This window comes from Watersipora subatra, chromosome 5, assembly GCF_963576615.1.
Source record: "Watersipora subatra chromosome 5, tzWatSuba1.1, whole genome shotgun sequence".
Classification (NCBI taxonomy): domain Eukaryota; kingdom Metazoa; phylum Bryozoa; class Gymnolaemata; order Cheilostomatida; family Watersiporidae; genus Watersipora; species Watersipora subatra.
Genome location: NC_088712.1, coordinates 29,547,213 through 29,566,426, shown reverse-complemented (window position 1 = coordinate 29,566,426; position 19,214 = coordinate 29,547,213). Strand labels below are relative to the sequence as shown.

At 35.2% G+C, this 19,214-nt stretch overlaps 1 protein-coding gene across 2 annotated transcripts; it reads right to left on the bottom strand.

The window, feature by feature from the left end:
- Window positions 1-3,362: 3,362 nt before the first annotated feature.
- LOC137396842 (uncharacterized) lies at window positions 3,363-19,209 on the bottom strand. 2 transcript variants are annotated; one of them, XM_068083152.1, is made up of 4 exons: window positions 19,120-19,209; window positions 11,979-12,099; window positions 6,627-6,747; window positions 3,363-3,815 (listed from the first exon to the last, which is right to left on the bottom strand). In XM_068083152.1, the coding sequence occupies exons 2-4, from the start codon at window positions 12,010-12,012 to the stop codon at window positions 3,611-3,613; spliced, it is 360 nt and encodes a 119-aa protein (XP_067939253.1). In that variant the 5' UTR covers window positions 12,013-12,099; window positions 19,120-19,209; the 3' UTR covers window positions 3,363-3,610. The 2 variants fall into 2 exon arrangements, with proteins under 2 accessions (XP_067939253.1, XP_067939252.1); XM_068083151.1 differs by having other exon boundaries at window positions 19,032-19,139.
- Between the last annotated feature and the right edge of the window lie 5 nt (window positions 19,210-19,214).

The window sequence follows — 19,214 nt, the reverse complement described above, 5'->3', positions numbered from 1 at the left end:
CTAGAAAATACTTACTCATAAATATGTAACCATGGTCAATATGCGGGGCTACAGATCTACTCCCACTCTCATCGCCAGCTACAGGCACTTGTTCTGTAATGACAACATAAAAATAAGGTCACTTTAAACTTATATCTATAAATTCAACTAGTAAAGAGGGTGAAATTGCCACTCGGATATTTCAGTATTGCAAAAGGGCCTAACATGTTTTCATCTTGCCATGCATTCAACAACTTCTTGATGTTACAGCAAATTAAACTAAGTAGGAACAATGTTATTATAATTACCAGATGAATCTGCTAAATCAGAGTGCGCTCTTCTCCTTGGCTGTGATTTTGCAGGTGCAAAATTAAACACTGTAGGAACTGCATCTTCTTGAAGATCTTTACGCCTCTCCTCACTTCTGAATAGCAGTTATCAGTAAAGTGTGCCTGGAATAAAAATCAAATCAGAGATATTAACAGAAGTAATACTTACATATTTTCATAACAATAGACCTACCTAGAAAAGTTCGTACAATGTGCCGAAAATATAGCACTAGACAAGGATGTTAAACCTAACCAGTCTACAAGTAAACAAACCAGTTTAAGTGGCACAATGGGTGATGACATGAGTTGCCTTCCAAGACTAAGATTTTCTTCAAACTTATGAATTCTTAGTCCTGTAGAAGATTCCTTCACACTAAGCGACATCTTCTACTTTTACTAGCAGCGCTATTGTTAAGACTCATTAAATACGTGATCTTTTGTACTTAATACTAAACTTTATCTATTTATAAAATGTTACAACTTTTTGAGGCCATGCCAATGGAATGTCTGTGGCTATGGAATTGAAGGCATAGTTTGCTGACATGCATGATATCCTTGTTCATGGTGGAGACACAAGGCGCTCGAAGCAGTGTTAACTACTTTACAAGAGCAGGGGCTTATCCTGAACTCCAAAACATGTAAATACCGGAGAACTTTCATTTCCTTTGTAGGTCATCTCAACAACAGTAAGGTGAAAAGGCATGATCTATAGACGGACAGAGTTGAGAACGGTTACCTGCATGCTTAATCAGATGGCCAAATTCATACCCCATCTAGCTACTTTAAATGCCCCTATCATAGAACTCTTCAAAGAGCCATGTGACAAAATCTGTGGAAGGTCATGGCACATTACAGCCTGATGTCGGAAACTACTGTGTTCACAGATGCCAGCAGTAGCGGCAGCAATAGCAGCCAAGTGCGAAGCTGTTCCAGACTCAAGTTGATGGTTCACAACGACCAGTAAAGTATGCTTGGCACTCCCTTTCAGGTGCAGAAAGGAACTATGCCATGATAAAAAAGGGAGCACTAGGAAACATGTAGCTATGGAGAAGTATGATCAGTTCATTATAGGATTGTCTTTCACTATTGAGACAGACCACAACCCCCTGGTGCCATTGAAGACTAAGAAAAACTTAGATCGGATGTCAGCCAGGATTCTACACATGAGGCTAAGGATGATGTGATATAGCCCAAGGTTTCGATATGTGCCTGGAAATCATCATTACCTGCCTGACACTCTGTCGAGAATTGCGAACTCTGCACAAACAGATGAGCTTTTCATTGAGGAACCAAAATGGCTACTCATCACTTCACTCAAATCAATCTGCAGGTTGTTAGACTGCGAGGAGCACAGCACGAAGATCAATTGTGTAGAAAAGTATTTGGGTACAGAAAAGCGGCTGGCAAGCATATTAGAGTGGCGCTGAGTTAGCACCACAGCCTTTTTGGCAAGCCCAATCTCATCTAACCGCAATCGATGATTTGTTGTAGGACAGCCGCATTGTTGTCCCAAGGAGTCAGCGGCTGTCAATGTTAGACCGATTGCATTAAGCCCATCAAGGTATTATCAAATGCCACGCAAAGACAAAAAAACCATCTGGTGACTCTAAAGTTAAAAGATTTAACAAAGAAAACTGGCAAAATTTACACGATGTATTTAGGAATGTATCTGGCAAATGTATTTAGCTGTTTATTTAGCAATTGTATTTAGCAAGGGTTGTTGAGATTGTCTTTAGCAATGTATTTAGTATTGTATCTAGCAATTGTATTTAGCTGTGTATGTAGCAATGTATTCAGCAAGTGTATTTAGCTGTGTATGTAGCAATGTATTCAGCAATTGTGTTTAGCTGTGTATGTAGCAATGTAATTAGCAATTGTATTTAGCTGTGTATGTAGCAATGTATGTAGCAATTGTATTTAGCAAATGTATGTAGCAATGTATTTAGCAATTGTATTTAACTGTGTATGTAGCAATGTATTCAGCAAGTGTATGTAGCAATGTATGTAGCAATGTATTCAGCAATTGTATTTAGCTGTGTATGTAGCAATGTATTTAGCAATTGTATTTAGCTGTGTATGTAGCAATGTATGTAGCAATTGTATTTAGCAATTGTATGTAGCAATGTATTTAGCAATTGTATTTAGCTGTGTATGTAGCAATGTATTTAGCAAGTGTATTTAGCTGTGTATGTAGCAATGTATTTAGCAATTGTATTTAGGTGTGTATATAGCAATGTATTTAGCAATTGTATTTAGCTGTTATGTAGCAATGTATGTAGCAATTGTATTTAGCTGTTTATGTAGCAATGTATTCAGCAAGTATATTTAGCTGTGTATGTAGCAATGTATGTAGCAATTGTATCTAGCTGTGTGTATATAGCAATGTGTTTACCAATTGTATTTAGCTGTGTATGTAGCAATGTATTTAGCAATTGTATTTAGCTGTAACATAGCAATGTATTTAGCAATTGTGTTTAGCTGTGTACATGTATGTAGCAATGTATTCAGCAAGTGTATTTAGCTGTAACATAGCAATGTATTGAATACTTGCATTTAGCTGTGCATGTAGCAATGTATGTAGCAATGTATTTAGCAATTGTATTTAGCTGTGTATGTAGCAATGTATTCAGCAAGTGTATGTAGCAATGTATGTAGCAATGTATTCAGCAATTGTATTTAGCTGTGTATGTAGCAATGTATTTAGCAATTGTATTTAGCTGTGTATGTAGCAATGTATGTAGCAATTGTATTTAGCAATTGTATGTAGCAATGTATTTAGCAATTGTATTTAGCTGTGTATGTAGCAATGTATTTAGCAAGTGTATTTAGCTGTGTATGTAGCAATGTATTTAGCAATTGTATTTAGGTGTGTATATAGCAATGTATTTAGCAATTGTATTTAGCAATATATTTAGCAGTTGTAATTAGCAATTGTATTTAGCTGTGCATGTAGCAATGTATTTAGCAATTGTATTTAGCCATTGTATTTAGCTGTGTATGTAGCAATGTATTTAGCAATTGTATTTAGCTGTGTGTATATAGCAATGTATTTAGCACTGGCATTGAGCAATATATTTAGCAATAGCATTTATTTATAGACTGAATACACCATGTTCTACATAAAAATAAGTTTTAGAAAGTAAACAAAACAACCAAGACCATTGAAAACAGATAAAAATGCTGCCACAAAAAATAGACATCTCTGAGAAAGAAAAGCAAACAGCAGAGGCTAATACCCTAGGTGAAGTTAGAAGGGAAGTGTCAAATGTCACGAGACACATGATTGGGTACACTAGAGGTGATTACATGGAAAAAAAATCTTTGACAGAGGGGTACAGAGTAGGTATATAAGACTCCCACGACCTCTGCGCTTTTTTTCTCAGCCAGAGTTCGATCTTACGATCTCCAATAATTAGCAACTTGGACTGACTGACATCAATAGCCTCAGGGAGCTGGAGGTTGAACTTGTAGGTGAGATTGCCAATAGAAACTCTCACCTGTACAATCCTATAGCCAAACATTAACGAATATTGAAACATGACCGAACAAGCAGTGACAGCTGTGTTAGTAGTAGTGTTAACTAATACAATTGATGAAAAAAATTGATTATTTCATACCCTAGGACACTTATGTATTCGCCTCATCTAACTTTCGCATTTTCGCGGAGTCATCCTCTCGCGAAAATTTCATGAGCGAAACTAAACTATCATAACGAACGAGCGAAAACGCGGAATTGAATAGCTTTGTTCATTGATACTGTAGAATGGAAATTTATAACGTCATTTATTTTCACGTTTTTAGCTACCACTATCGCATCGTTAAATTATAAACCAACAAAATAATTTGACTGTCAAAATTTATTACGTTATTATTTTGCAATTAATTATCATTATTTTTCCATTAATAATGATTTATAATGATAGGAATTTGATGTCAATGCACACGCATTAGTAGCTGTATTGTTTGTTGGGGACATCAATCAATGCGGTGAGCACCGCGTGTTGAAAGAAAATAAAACACACTGACTCTCATAGTACTAAACAAGCAGCATGGCTCTGGAAAGGTTTGGATTCACCACTGACACCTCTTCAATAACTTGTAATGATTCAGAAGATGAGGCAATAGAGAAAGTGTTAGCTCTGATAAATAACACTAATAAAAAAGGAAGAGAAGAAGTTATAATAACTACACACTGCTAGTATCTGTAGCTGTAGTATTACTAGCAGCTGTATCATGTATGTATTTTTATACAACTTTTAATTACTGTAATAAAGATGTTCAGCAATTATTAGCAGCAGTTGGGTGTTTGGGAAAACGTTAAAGTTAATACCTATACACAACACCGTTGATCGTTAAAATTAAAATACGTTAATATAAAAACAAGCTAAATTGTGACAAAAACGTTAAAATTTTCAGCGTAATTAAATTCTATTCTACAGTAGTCCAAGAAACAAATGGCAGCGAGCGATCAAATTGCATTATGGATCTCGGCCATACAAATCTACCTGCGGTTCACAATTACAAACTAGTCCCAAATTGGAAATTTTTCCTTACCGGCGAACCGAACCTGAGGAATATAATTATGTTTGTTCCACTGCATTTATTTTCACATCAGTATATTTTCGCACTCATCAGAGTTGCGAAATTAAATTGCAGCGAAATTTTACTCTGTATGCTACTCACGAAACTAAATACTAGCGAAATATAAGTGTCCTAGGTTAACAATAGTATAGAAAGTGAGTGTTATATCATTACAATATAGAGAGTGAATATTATATCATTACAATATAAAGAGTAAGTATTATATCATTACAATATAGTGAGTGAGTATAATTTATACCATTACAATATAGTGAGTGAGTATTATATCATTACAATATAGTGAGTGAGTATTATATCATTACAATATAGAGAGTGAGTATTATATCATTGCAATATAGAGAGTGAGTATTATATCATTACAATATAGTGAGTGAGTATTATATCATTACAATATAGAGATGGAGTATTATATCATTACAATATAGAGAGTGAGTATTATATCATTACAATATAGAGAGTGAGTATTATATCATTACAATATAGAGAGTGAGTATTATATCATTACAATATAGAGAGTGAGTATTATATCATTACAATATAGAGAGTGAATATTATATCATTACAATATAGTGAGTGAGTATTATATCATTACAATATAGAGAGTGAGTATTATATCATTGCAATATAGAGAGTGAGTATTATATCATTACAATATAGTGAGTGAGTATTATATCATTACAATATAGAGATGGAGTATTATATCATTACAATATAGAGAGTGAGTATTATATCATTACAATACAGAGAGTGAGTATTATATCATTACAATATAGTGAGTGAGTATTATATCATTACAATATAGAGAGTGAGTATTATATCATTACAATATAGTGAGTGAGTATTATATCATTACAATATAGAGAGTGAGTATTATATCATTGCAATATAGAGAGTGAATATTATATCATTACAATATAGTGAGTGAGTATTATATCATTACAATATAGAGAGTGAGTATTATATCATTGCAATATAGAGAGTGAGTATTATATCATTACAATATAGTGAGTGAGTATTATATCATTACAATATAGAGATGGAGTATTATATCATTACAATATAGAGAGTGAGTATTATATCATTACAATACAGAGAGTGAGTATTATATCATTACAATATAGTGAGTGAGTATTATATCATTACAATATAGAGAGTGAGTATTATATCATTACAATATAGAGAGTGAGTATTATATCATTACAATATAGAGAGTGAGTATTATATCATTACAATATAGAGAGTGAGTATTGTATCCTTACAATATAGTGAGTGAGTATTATATCATTACAATATAGAGAGTGAGTATTGTATCATTACAATATATAGAGTGAGTATTATATCATTACAATATAGAGAGTGAGTATTATATCATTACAATATAGACAGTGAGTATTATATCATTACAATATAGTGAGTGAGTATTATATCATTACAATATAGAGAGTGAGTATTATATCATTACAATATAGAGAGTGAGTATTATATCATTGCAATATAGAGAGTGAGTATTATATCATTACAATATAGAGAGTGAGTATTACATCATTACAATATAGAGAGTGAGTATTATATCATTACAATATAGAGAGTAAGTATTATATCATTACAATATAGAGAGTGAGTACTATATCATTACAATATACAGAGTGAGTACTATATAATTGCAATACAGAGAGTGACTCACACCACAACCTTTGCCATAGAGTATATATTTACTTTTCTGTGAATTTATGTTCAACTTTCGTGCCGTCTACTGGTTTGCTGCTCATGAATTTTGTCTTTAGTTCCATCACCTCCAGGAAGATCTTGAAGTCCTTCCCTTTATCCTCTAAGGAGTCTGTAATACATACACTTCAGTGAAACACTACATAACTCTTTATAATTTCTGATACTTCCCTAAATTTAAACAGGCCACCATGTCATTGTACAGGCCACCATGTCACTGTACAGGCCACCGTGACATTGTTCAGGCCACCGTGTGATTTTTCAGGCCACCGTGTCATTGTAGAACTTAGGAACTAGTATAAAGGTTTAACAATTGAACACCTAACATCACATGAAACACCAACTTGAGAAAAAAGACCTCCAGTAGGACATGTATTTACAAAATCCTGTTGTATAGAACCACAAAGGCTGTTTACCTGACCTTGCTTTAGTTTTATACCTAAATGGTCACTCATGTTAAACTTTAAAAGATTTTATCAGAAAGTATTTTTTATCATTTGAGATTTTGATTGTTTTTTCATGTGATCTGACTGCCAGGATGTTTCAAGAATAAAATCAGCAAAACTTGATCGCGGTTAAAACACTCAAGAAAAACACGTGCAAAGACCTGCCCAAAAATGATGTTAGTAGTCGTACATATTGTTCTTAAGTGATAAATATACAACTTCATCAGCATCACATGGTGCTCACATGTTTACACAGCATTTAGAGAGCAAAAAATGAAACAATTTCTAACCAATTTATCTTTTAAGTCATTTGAAACATCTATAGAAATGTACCTGAGGCTATATTTGAAGTTTTATTCTAACAATCATGAGCAAACACAACATAAAATATATGTCAATAGACAATAGAGACGTGTAACTCTGTTACTTGAACACAATAGCCGATTTCATAACGAGAGGGATAAACAGGAAACACTGTCTGTCATCATTTATAGAGACATCCTTTTCTTTTGAGAGTTTTAACAGCGATCAAGTTTTGCAAACTTTAATCTTAAGACACCCTGGCAGTCAGATAGCATAAAAAACAAACAAAATCTCAAATGATAGAAAAATACTTTCTGATAAAATTTTGAAATATTTGATGTGAATAACCTTTCAACACATGTAATTTATGATGTGGGTCCATAATAATTCAGCGATAAGCAAGAGTCAAGTTTGCATCTGTAACTACTATTAACAACCCATCAGCTAGTTGGCAGTTATTGCACACCATCAACCAACCACATTTTTCCTGTAGAATTGTATACAATCTAATAGCACTCCATCTCATAACAATAGATTTTCCTAGGTGACCAGGTGCGATGTGTCCTAAATCTGGGTATTAATAGTGAAATGCCTAAATGTATTTTACCACAAATAATGGCTTGCAGGTGAACTCAGATTGAAACAAGGAATCATGATTCTCAGAGGCAACAGATCGGTGATTAGACAATTCCCATTCATTAATAAAAACGGTCTCTCCATTTTCCCTTGCTAGTACAGCTGACCTCTGCTTCTTCAGACTCCACCAACCTGGACTTTTATAATTGGCAAATAATTGAATAGCCGCCACACGAAATGATTTATTCGTTCAATCTGACCAAATTCACGAAATGAATGAGTAATTCGTGACCTGGGGCTGTACCTGTAAGGTAAGGCCAGACGATTCGAATTATTCGTTCATTCTGACCAAAATCACGAAATGAACAAAATTGTCTGAGCTGTGCATGTACACCGAATTCGTCGACGAAACGCTTTTAATTGGTTTAACAATTTTTTAGCTAGCAGGATTCTAGCAGCGTTTGCAATAAATATTACTACAACTCGCCATAGGAAATACGATGCATCTTACTTGATTGCGCCAAAGATGGCAACTCTTTTTACTACAGGACTTTGGTTGCTAAAATGAAATTATTATTATTAAAAAGAAAGTATTTGTAACCATGCTGTCCAACTAATAAAGAACCAACAATAGTGCAATTAAGGCAGCCGCATCGTATGTACTATGTGTAATTGCGCTGATACTTTTACTGCGTGTCATGGTACAGGTCTTGGACTATACCAATTGCAAAAGCTGCTAGAATCGTGCTCGCTAAAATAAAAAATTGTTTAGCTAATTAAAAGCGTTTCGTCGACGAATTCGGTGTACATGCACAGCTCAGATAATTCTGTGATATTTGGCCGAATAAATCTGTGAATTCTATGAATTTCGTGAATTCGGTCAGATTGAACAAATAATTCGTTACATGTGGCCGTACCTTTACACTGAGTATCGGTACTTTAACGCTATTGACATCTACATAATAACATCTAGCCTGTCTTGACAAACTTGTTTTTGCGGAGTTGTTCTCCCGTCGAGCGGGCGAGAGACACAACAGCTTGTCACAAGACGTACTGCACCTGATGCATCAGCTGCACTTATAGGGAGTTGTTCTCTTCCATTTATGCGGCTTGGTTGCGATGTTATGGCGGTCCCTCCATTAGTAATCATAACGGATTTCGCGCAAAGATTTATGTAGAAAAAAATAAGATTACAACGTTTAACCAGCGACCAGTCTCTGCGGTAAACTTTAGTAGAACTTGAGAACTTAGGCAACAACAGCGACTAAACATGTCGTTATTTGTGCACTCAGTCAGTTTTATTTCTATTTTTGTATCAGTCAGTTTTATGTGTTCTTATAGATTTTATTTTCAATTTATTTTATCCTTAAATTCTACTAACATTTACAAGAGAGACCGGTCTTTGGTTAAACGTTGTAATCTTATTTTTTTCTACATAAATCTTTGCGCGAAATCCGTTATGATTACCAATGGAGCGACCGACATTACTTCGCAACCAAGCCGGTTAGATGGAAGAGAACAACTCCCTATAAGTGCAGCTGATGCATCAGGTGCAGTACGTCTTGTGACAAGCTGCTGTGTTGCTTGCCCGCTCGACGGGGGTACAACTCCGCAAAAACAACAGGTTGTCAAGACAGGCTAAATAACACCTTATATTCTCTTAGCTTAGTAAAACTAGGAATATTATATAGCTTTCAATAACAACAGTGTTTATTTGCTATATAGCATATATACTATATAGCATATATGCTATATAGCATATATAGCATATAGCATATGCACAAGCTGGTAGACTGCATACAGCGCTATTATACATTCTTTAATTTCTCAATGTAAGTTGTTTGTTTTTCCTGGTTTTGGACAAATGTGAAATATTAAAGGTTGACTTGCAACAAAAGTCACATTACAGTTATTTGGTATCAAAAGATTCACCATGTCTTACTCTGTTGTGTTGTAGGTGCCAAATACGTGGAAATGTGATTACAAGCTCTTAAAAGCTCAAAAACGAAAAGCCGCCGTAGATTGGAATCTCTTTATTTATCTGACGTAGTCATTACAGTTGATTATTGTCTTGTCACGTGATGTTCTCACATGCATTGAAAGGCCAATAAAAAGCTCAATATAAAACTTATTGTACCACTAGTTTATGACAAACACTTCGGGCTTTACCGAAGACGCCGTATTTATATAGATACGCCGTAAATATAGATGTTCGCCACTTTACAGTTTTGTTTAGGCTTGGACTAATCGTCAAGTCGTAATCTGATCATGTGACCCAATACTTCGTAAATGATTTTTGCAGCACTTTTCGATTATCACAGGTAACCAACAGGCTCGTCATGATTATCAGACAATGATATGTACCCATTCGAGCTAAGGTTAAAAAGCTTACCGTAAGTCCTCATGCTAAAACCGCGCGGCTTGTGCTCAAAACCAGATGACTCACAAAAGTAAAAATAGTCCTCCAACAAGCCGCGCACGCCCACAGACCGCGGCTAATGAATGAGGTTTTGTCGTCCTTGACCCCTTCAGAAGCGAGAGTGTTGAGAAGAGTTTCGCTATACCCCCATTCTCTTGAATAAGAAAACAGGCTACATCAGTACGCGTGAAAAAAATTTTCTTTTACTTTCAAGTTCGAATTAAAAGTCCTAAACCCTTGCATCAAGAACTTGCTTGCCATGTCTCAGCTAGATTTTTATTGCGCTGTTAGAGGCTTCACGTTTATGTAAAGATGCGGTCAGGAAAGAAACGGTTTTAATGACCTATGACTGTGGTGAGTTAAACATTAGCGATAAATTCTTCGTTAGTCTAAACCCTAAAGTATTCCACAAACATGACCTTGAAAATAAACGAGTAGGTTTCCAAAATCCTGTACATAAAAGTGTATCATGGCTGCGATTCTATGGTTATAGCGTGGAACCAAGAAGAGACCGTATTTATCGAGAAGCCGCCCTAAGCCTCACGTAAGTTTTAAAAACTTGGCTTTAGCTGTGGCCTATGACTTTGAACTAGAAGCCGCACCCAACGACAAGCCGCGCGGCTTGAGCATAAGGACTTACGGTAACGATTTTTTACGGTAAGTTATAAGATATCAGTGCTAAAAGTGACAGCATTTCAATGACGATAAAACAGACGTGTAAGAACAATAGACATGGTTTTATTGAATGCGTGAAGCATATTTATTAATATATTTTGACGAATGAGATTGCATAAAAGTGTAAACAGAAACCATCCTGTAACAACTACGTCCCATTTGAGCCGTTTTGGAAAGCGAAGCCAAATTACGGCGGTCTCGTGTGGCTGCGATTAACTGTTCGTTTTTTAGCTTTTAAGAGCTTGTAATCACATTCCCACATATTTTGCACCTACAACACAACAGAGTAAGACATGGTGAATCTTTTCATATCAAATAACTGTAATGTGAATTTTATTGCAAGTCAACCTTTAAGCATATTTAAAATGTTTCGTAATCTTGTTTTCTTCAAAGCTTTTTATTTCTTCAATAGAGTTTTTGTATAATATAATACATAATATACAACATAATATAACATACAATATAACATGTAATACAATATACAATACAATATATAACATAATATACAATATAATCTATATATATATATATATATACATGTACTTCTCAAAGTATGTCTGTCTGTCATTCCGGCTATAGCTATTATCAGAATAGCTGTATCTGGACAACAATGCTGACGCAACGTCATGGCCTACCACTATTAGAAGCCTAGCCCCTATTAACTAGCTTACTGGCATTACTAGCTTACTTATTGTATAAGCTGATTTTTAACACCCGTGCAACACCGGGAGGCACAGCTAGTATAATATACAATATAATATACAATCTTTACTATAATAAGAGCAGTGTTAGTCTTAGAGAAGTGAACTTTTAATATACATTTATATATTCTGTGTGATAGGAATATTTTCATGTGATACAAGTGACATTGTGAGACAGAGAATAAATAAAAGAATAATAGCTACAGTAATAGAAAACTCTCACAAGATGGCTCTTTGATATCGCCTGCACCAGCCATGCTTCTAGTTCCTTCTAGATAGCTCTAGTCTCCTCATTCCAGTTTCTTCAGGACGTTATCACACTTTTGTTCATGGGAATAAAACACCTGGCAATAATTGATATGGAATGTCAATATTATTTCACACAGAGTGTGTCCGATATAACGCTTGTTGATGTTTTCTGTGTGACCTTTTAAATAAATCAATAATCATCATTGCCAATTATATATGTTAAAATTCTGATCAGCCTTCTCTACTTGCAGAAATCCTGCACCAGCCATGCTTCTAGTTCTTTCTAGATAGCTCTAGTCTCCTCATTCCAGTTTTTTCAGAACGTTATCACACTTTTGTTCATCGGAATAAAACAACTGGCAATAACTGATATGAAACGTCAATTATTCTACTCAGAGTGTCCCCGATATAACGCTTGTTGATGTTTTCTGTGTGACTTTTTAAATAAGTTAATAATCATCATTGCAAATTATATATGTTAAAATTCTGATCAGCCTTCTCTACTTGCAGAAATCCTGCACCAGCCATGCTTCTAGTTCTTTCTAGATAGCTCTAGTCTCCTCATTCCAGTTTCTTCAGGACTTTATCACACTTTTGTTCATGGGAATAAAACAGCTGGCAATAACTGATATGAAATGTCAATTATCCCACTCAGAGTGTGCCTGATATAACGCTTGTTGATGTTTTCTGTGTGATCTTATCACTTCTCACTGTTTATAAACTGATTTTTAATACCCGGGCAACGCCGAAAGGCACACCTAGTATAATATACAATGGTCTAAATAAGGACTATATTTCCAGGGTCTTATTTTACAGGTTTGGCACAAAAAACAAATGATTTAAATACTGATTTTGCTTAAAAAAATAAGATTTTATAATTTTGCAGAAATCAGTGTATTGACAAATAATCTTATTTTGATGTGTGTGTAACAAATCTGTAAACACTCCTCTGTCATGGATTAACAGGTGTGATGAAGATACAACTGAATTTATGTGTAGTACAATGCTACTTAAGGACATTTGATGTTGGGACCAGTGAGTTTATTTAGTAAACCTCAAAGCAAGATTAATTGTAAAGTAGCAACTGTAACTGGCAGTTTTCCCTCACTACTCTGTTTAATGAATGACATCACTCTTCACTGCAATCAGCTCAGGTGCAAGCATTGAAGAGTACACTCCACCTTTGGTTTCATTCATTAAAATCTAAAAAACCAGCAAAATGGTATTTATATTTAGCGTGATTAACCGCCTCAACCACACCACAGAAGAATGTTCTTAAATATTTCATAATACCTTTATTATGTCTTTAGCTCTTATTTGTACTTTGTGTGAAACTGTTAGTAGCTCTACTCCACTAACTTACATGCAGTTTGCACATTATAATGCTATATGGCTATTGAACGCAAAAAAATATATGATGTCAAATTAAAGCATGCAAATCACTAATATTAAAATGTGGACTCACCAGCATTCTGACTGGCAATGCAATTTACAGACAGTTTACACGAGCAAAAATGAGCAGACAAATCTAATTTATCAAAAAAATCAAAATAAATAGAAAAAATTTCATTTTTTTGAAACAAATATAATTTTTTTCAAATCTCCCAGTTAAATTCAATGCAGCGTATATATTATCTCATTCATCAAGTTTCATTATGAGTCACTGAGGTATTCAAACTAGGAAGCTAGCTCTCTCTTGGCTATTCCAAATGTCTTATGCTTCAAACTGATATGAGTAGGCAACTCTCAACACCATTTATCAACACTTAATGTACAGTGGTGTGTATAAACTTGGAATCACATTGTTTTGTTCACTCTATATCGAATGGATCTTCCATTTGCTTTCTATTTTCCCGCCAATTATGATGCCATGCCAGATATTATATATCAATCTGATCAGCAGAAGATGTGCTTTCAAACAATGCATTGATTGAAACGCAAGCAATCAAGACTTGGACCTCCAATGGCAGTCTTAAACCCACCTACTCTGCTGGACGACCCAAGAAGACGACTATCCGTGAAGATCGGTACCTGGTACGAAGATCCCTCGCTGACAGACATCTGAACAGTACTCAACTTTGTAAGGAGATCAAGGACAACAGAGATATTGAGATTCACCCCAGTACAGTGCGAAGAAGACTGCTTGCAAATGGTTTGAAAGGCTGCAAGACAAGGCGCAAGCCCTTAGTTTCTGAGAAACAGCGGAAGCGGCGTCTAGAGTGGGCTAAAAATAAACGGTTCTGGACAAAAGCCCAATGGCAAAGGGTCTTGTTCAGTGATGAGTCAACATTTACCATCCAAAACCACTCTGGAAATTGTTATGTGAGGAGACGACCTGGAGAGGAGTACAGCCCGGCTTGTACGCTACCAACCATCAAGCACCCTACTGGAGTCATGGTATGGGGTTGCATGACAGCTTTTGGTGTGGGAAGACTCTCCATTTGTGAAGGCATTATGAATGGAGACAAATACATCAAGACCATGGAAGATGTCATGCTTCCAAGTGCTCGGAGCCTGTTCACCAGCAACGACCAACCCTGGTACTACCAGGATGACAATGCACCCTGCCACCGTGCCAAGAGAGTCAAGGAGTGGATGACCAGAAGTAATGTGAGGGTAATAGACTGGCCAGCACAAAGCCCTGACCTGAATCCCATTGAAAATCTCTGGCAGCGTATTGGTGTGATAGTCAGCAAAGATAAACCAAAGACAAAACGAGAGCTCATAGAGAAGATTATTCATGCTTGGCATCACATCATCACTCCTGAAGAGCTCAGAAAGTTGGTAAACAGCATGCCTCAACGGTGTCAGATGGTGATCAAGAACAAGGGCTGGCCAATAAAATACTAATGCTCAGCTCAAGACACCTTACCAGTCCTTCTGAAAACCAACAATAACCCAACGGCCCTTTTCAGGGCCACCAATTTGTATAAAAGAGTTTGTTTGTATCCTATTTTATCAATTTTCACTAACAACATTCATAGCCTGCAATAAGTCTGCCTTTCGGTAGATCCACCCCCAGCGATAAAAATCTGAGAATATTTTCGAATATTTGGCATCATCTTGTTTTTCAGAATTTTCTCTTTCAAATGATATATATATTGATGGGGTTGAGGCACTTAACTCCAAAGAATTTCTTAGACAACAGCATATAAACATACATATTTGAAGATTTAACTGGTGATTCCAAGTTTATGCACACCACTGTAGAACTGTTGTAATGAATTTCTTACATTTGAAATTGAATAAATATAAATTAAGGAAATCAACCAAGTGCGGAGTAGTAATAGTGCAGAGTTGGCTGCATTTACCTTCTTGAAATGTCAATGTAACTCATGCATACGGCTCTCATCAAAATTTCTAGTTACTGCACACCAAATGGTTTTTGACAAATAAAATGAGTACATAAAATAAACAAATACAATAAATACTAAAAACAATTTAATGTTATGTTAAACTTAATTCTAACTATGTTTTCATTTTCAGGTTTTTACAAGTTTGTCTTCTACTGGTTTGGCTCCTTTCGACTCGCTTTCACTTTCACTTTTTTGCCAGTCGCTTTAAAACTTTTTCAAACTGATTTGACAAAAAAAGACCGAGCGATACACAGCCACCTAGTGGTCACAACAAGAGCCATCGTGTACACTTGTATCCCAAAATTGTCTCGTATCTCAAGGCAAATATTTGCTTGGAATTTTCCCCGTATCTCAAACTTTTCGTGTGTTGGGACACTCGTATGTCGAGGTATGACTGTATAGAGGTGCCTTTGCATACGCAGCTCTACTGAGTTTAGTCAGTAATTGCTTATCAATGAAATATCTGTTTTTCATGTCTTTTAATCCAAACATGATGTCTATACAGTATAACACTAATGAGAAAAACACGGCTGTTACAATGACTGGGTGATATCAAGCTATATATACATACATGAAGCTTCAACATTCTTCTGCCTCGTCAGCTAAAAACAACGCATCAGACAAGACTGTTCTGCATGTATGACAAAAACTTTTTAATCGGGATTACTTACATGTAGCCGACATGTTTAAAAGTTGACTTGCAACAAAATTCACATTACAGTTATTTGGTATCGAAAGATTCACCATGTCTTACTCTGCTGTGTTGTAGGTGCAGAATATGTGGAAATGTGATTACAAGCTCTTAAAAGCTTAAAAACAAACAGTTAATCGCAGCCATCACGAAAAGTCGAAAACGCTATAGGTTGGAATCCCTCTCCAAAAGGGCTCAAATGGGACGAAGTTGAGCACGATGTGCCTATGTTTTCACTTTTATGTAACCTCATTCGTCGAGATATTTCACAAATATACTTCACGCATTCAATAAAACTATGTCTGTTGTCCTTATGCGTCTATTTCATTATCATTTATCATGTAAAGTTAATAACATAAGCAAGTAAAGTAAGAAACGTTGAAACGTTTACTAAACACACACTTAAGGCCAATCACTTATCTGTTTTCGAATTCATTTTCACTATAACTTATAACGAATAGCGTTGAACTGAGATAGCGAGCATCATATATCTCTTTCAGGCGCTATTGCTATAGCTGGACAGACAGACGAACGACAAACAAAATTATGCATATTTATATATATTTATATATATATGAATAAAAGCGTAAAATCTGAGCAGAATGCTCAATGATACATGTAAAATTAGAGTTAGTAAATATTGGTAAAACAACCATCACTTTAGATAAAACTTCATTACTAATAATTTCATGCTTGCTGAGAGCAATCTTCAGATAAAATGTTTGTACCAGTTTTGGTTATTATATAGATAGCTAAAACTACTAACATTACTAAAACTTTGTAGCTTGATTATGGTCGTTGAAGGCTTCATAGAAACATCAGGTTTTAAAATTTGACAGTAAGTATTTGCTAGCGTGTCTACAGGCACTGATAACATCTGTAGTCATCCTTGAACATCACCTTTGAACCATAAAACAGACAGTCATTAAGTCTGTTTTATGATGCTCGGTGTAGCCTGTATATGATGTAAAACTATTCTTGTAGACACAAGGCACAGTTTACCCTGGGGGTAATCTGGGACATTTCACGACAAGTAGAGAAAATCAAAAAAGACCTTTGTGGGATATTAAAAAATCATGGACCGCAGATCACAGTTGAAGCGAATAGAGAGTCAGTCAACTATCTCGACATCACACTGGACTGGAACAACGGCAATGATGAGTTTTCAACAGGCCAAAAAACTTGTTCATCAACTTAAAATCCAACCACTCGAGAAACATCATCAAAAACCTACCAGTGGCCAGCTATAACCAACAGACTTTTGCACGATATCCTCTCACAGCAATGCATTTGAATCGTCAACCAAAATCTACCAAACAGTCTTAAAGAGCAGTGGGTACAACCACAAATTACAGTGCTCCCTATAACAACAACACCCTAAACTAAAAGGATAAACACCACATGGTATAAACCCCATTCAGCAAACACATCGCAATCAACCTCGGCAGACAATTCTTAAGAATCGTCAAAAAATAATTTCTCAAGAGTCATCCAATGCACACCATATTCAACAAGAACACTTTGCAAGTCAGCTACAGTTGTATGAAAAGTGTTTAACAACATCGACTCACACAACCAAAACCTCTTGAATGGTGAAAAAGAAAGAATAGAAACCAAAAGAAAACATTAGCAAACTCCTGTAACTAACTCCTGTAACTAACTCCTGTAACTAACTCCTGTAACTAACTCCTGTAACTAACAAATCCAGCAAATACATATGACGATTAAAAGACTCCAACAACGACTATTATATCAACTGGAGAATACTAGAGCAGTCCATCTCACTCACTAATGGCTTTAAAAACTGTGCCTTGCGTCTAAAAGGAAAGTTTTACATCATATACAGGCCACACCAAGCATCATTAAACGGACGTAATAAACTCATCAGTGCCTGTGGACAAACTAGCAAATTCTTACTGATAAATTTTAAAACCTGATGTTTTTGTGGAGCTTTCAACGACCTTAATCATCTAGCTACAAAGTTTTAGTAGTTTCAATAGTTTTAGCTATCTATAAAATAACCAATTCTGGTACAAACGTTTTATCGGAAGATTGCTCTCAGCAAGCATGTAACTTTTAGTAATGAAGTGTTTTATCTAAAGTAATAGTCTGTTTTACTGATTATATATAAAATCTAATATTTATACATATATTCATATATCTTTAATTATACATATACCGGTAAATGTAATTAAAGACCTCAGCGAGATATATATATATATATATATATACATGTTATAAATACATTGACAGCACGCATTCTTGTACAGTCTATCAGAGCTCAATTCACTGAAAATCTGTGGTCATTTGTCGTGGATTTCGTTGATAGGATCTTGAGGTTGCAGTGTGTAAGGCTGACTGTTTTTGGAGTGACAGTTATATGTTATCATGTTTATCCCTTATTTAAGAAAAATGTGTTCACTGAGTTAATTCCGACAATAACGCAAAATTAGCCGGTTTTGTCAAAAACTAGTTGCAACAAAAAACTATCTAGAAAGATAAAATATGCTTGCTTCAACAATCATTGTACAAGTGTATAGACCATCAGTTAAATTAAATGATCATTCCTGTGATATCATTTTGTTTGCATGTCGTGCAAACTATAGGCCTACTAATTGCGCTTATACCAAGGTTGAATACAAGCAAGCGTGGCACATCAAACTATATCAGTTTTATAAATTAGGTGTTAAAAAATCTGAAAAATAATTAAAAACTGAAAAAAATTACATGAGGCAGTCGCTTTAAGTCGTCGACCCTAATTTTGGCGCTTTAAGTTGCCGACCCTAATGTTGGCAAACACTCTCAATGGGCAGAAACCACTAGATGCTAAAGAGAATCACAGTCAAAAAGCAAATTAGGTATGTTAAGAGTAATGTACAAACAGAGCACAACTGTTAATTTTTTAAATAATAAAATTAAATAGCAACTTTTTATATCGTAGCTTATAAGTTCACATAATTTGTCAGACATCTTTAGTTACCAATTATCCGTTTGTTCTTTTCTGTCAATCGTTGCAATTTTTCTAAGAAGTCGCGCTCTTGAACGTATTTATACCTAGCCTTACTTACGGCTTAAAAATCACGTCCTTCGACTAGAGCAGAATGTTATCATTACTTCAAATCCACTCCGTGACGGTGGATGGGCATCTTCGCGACTTCATAAA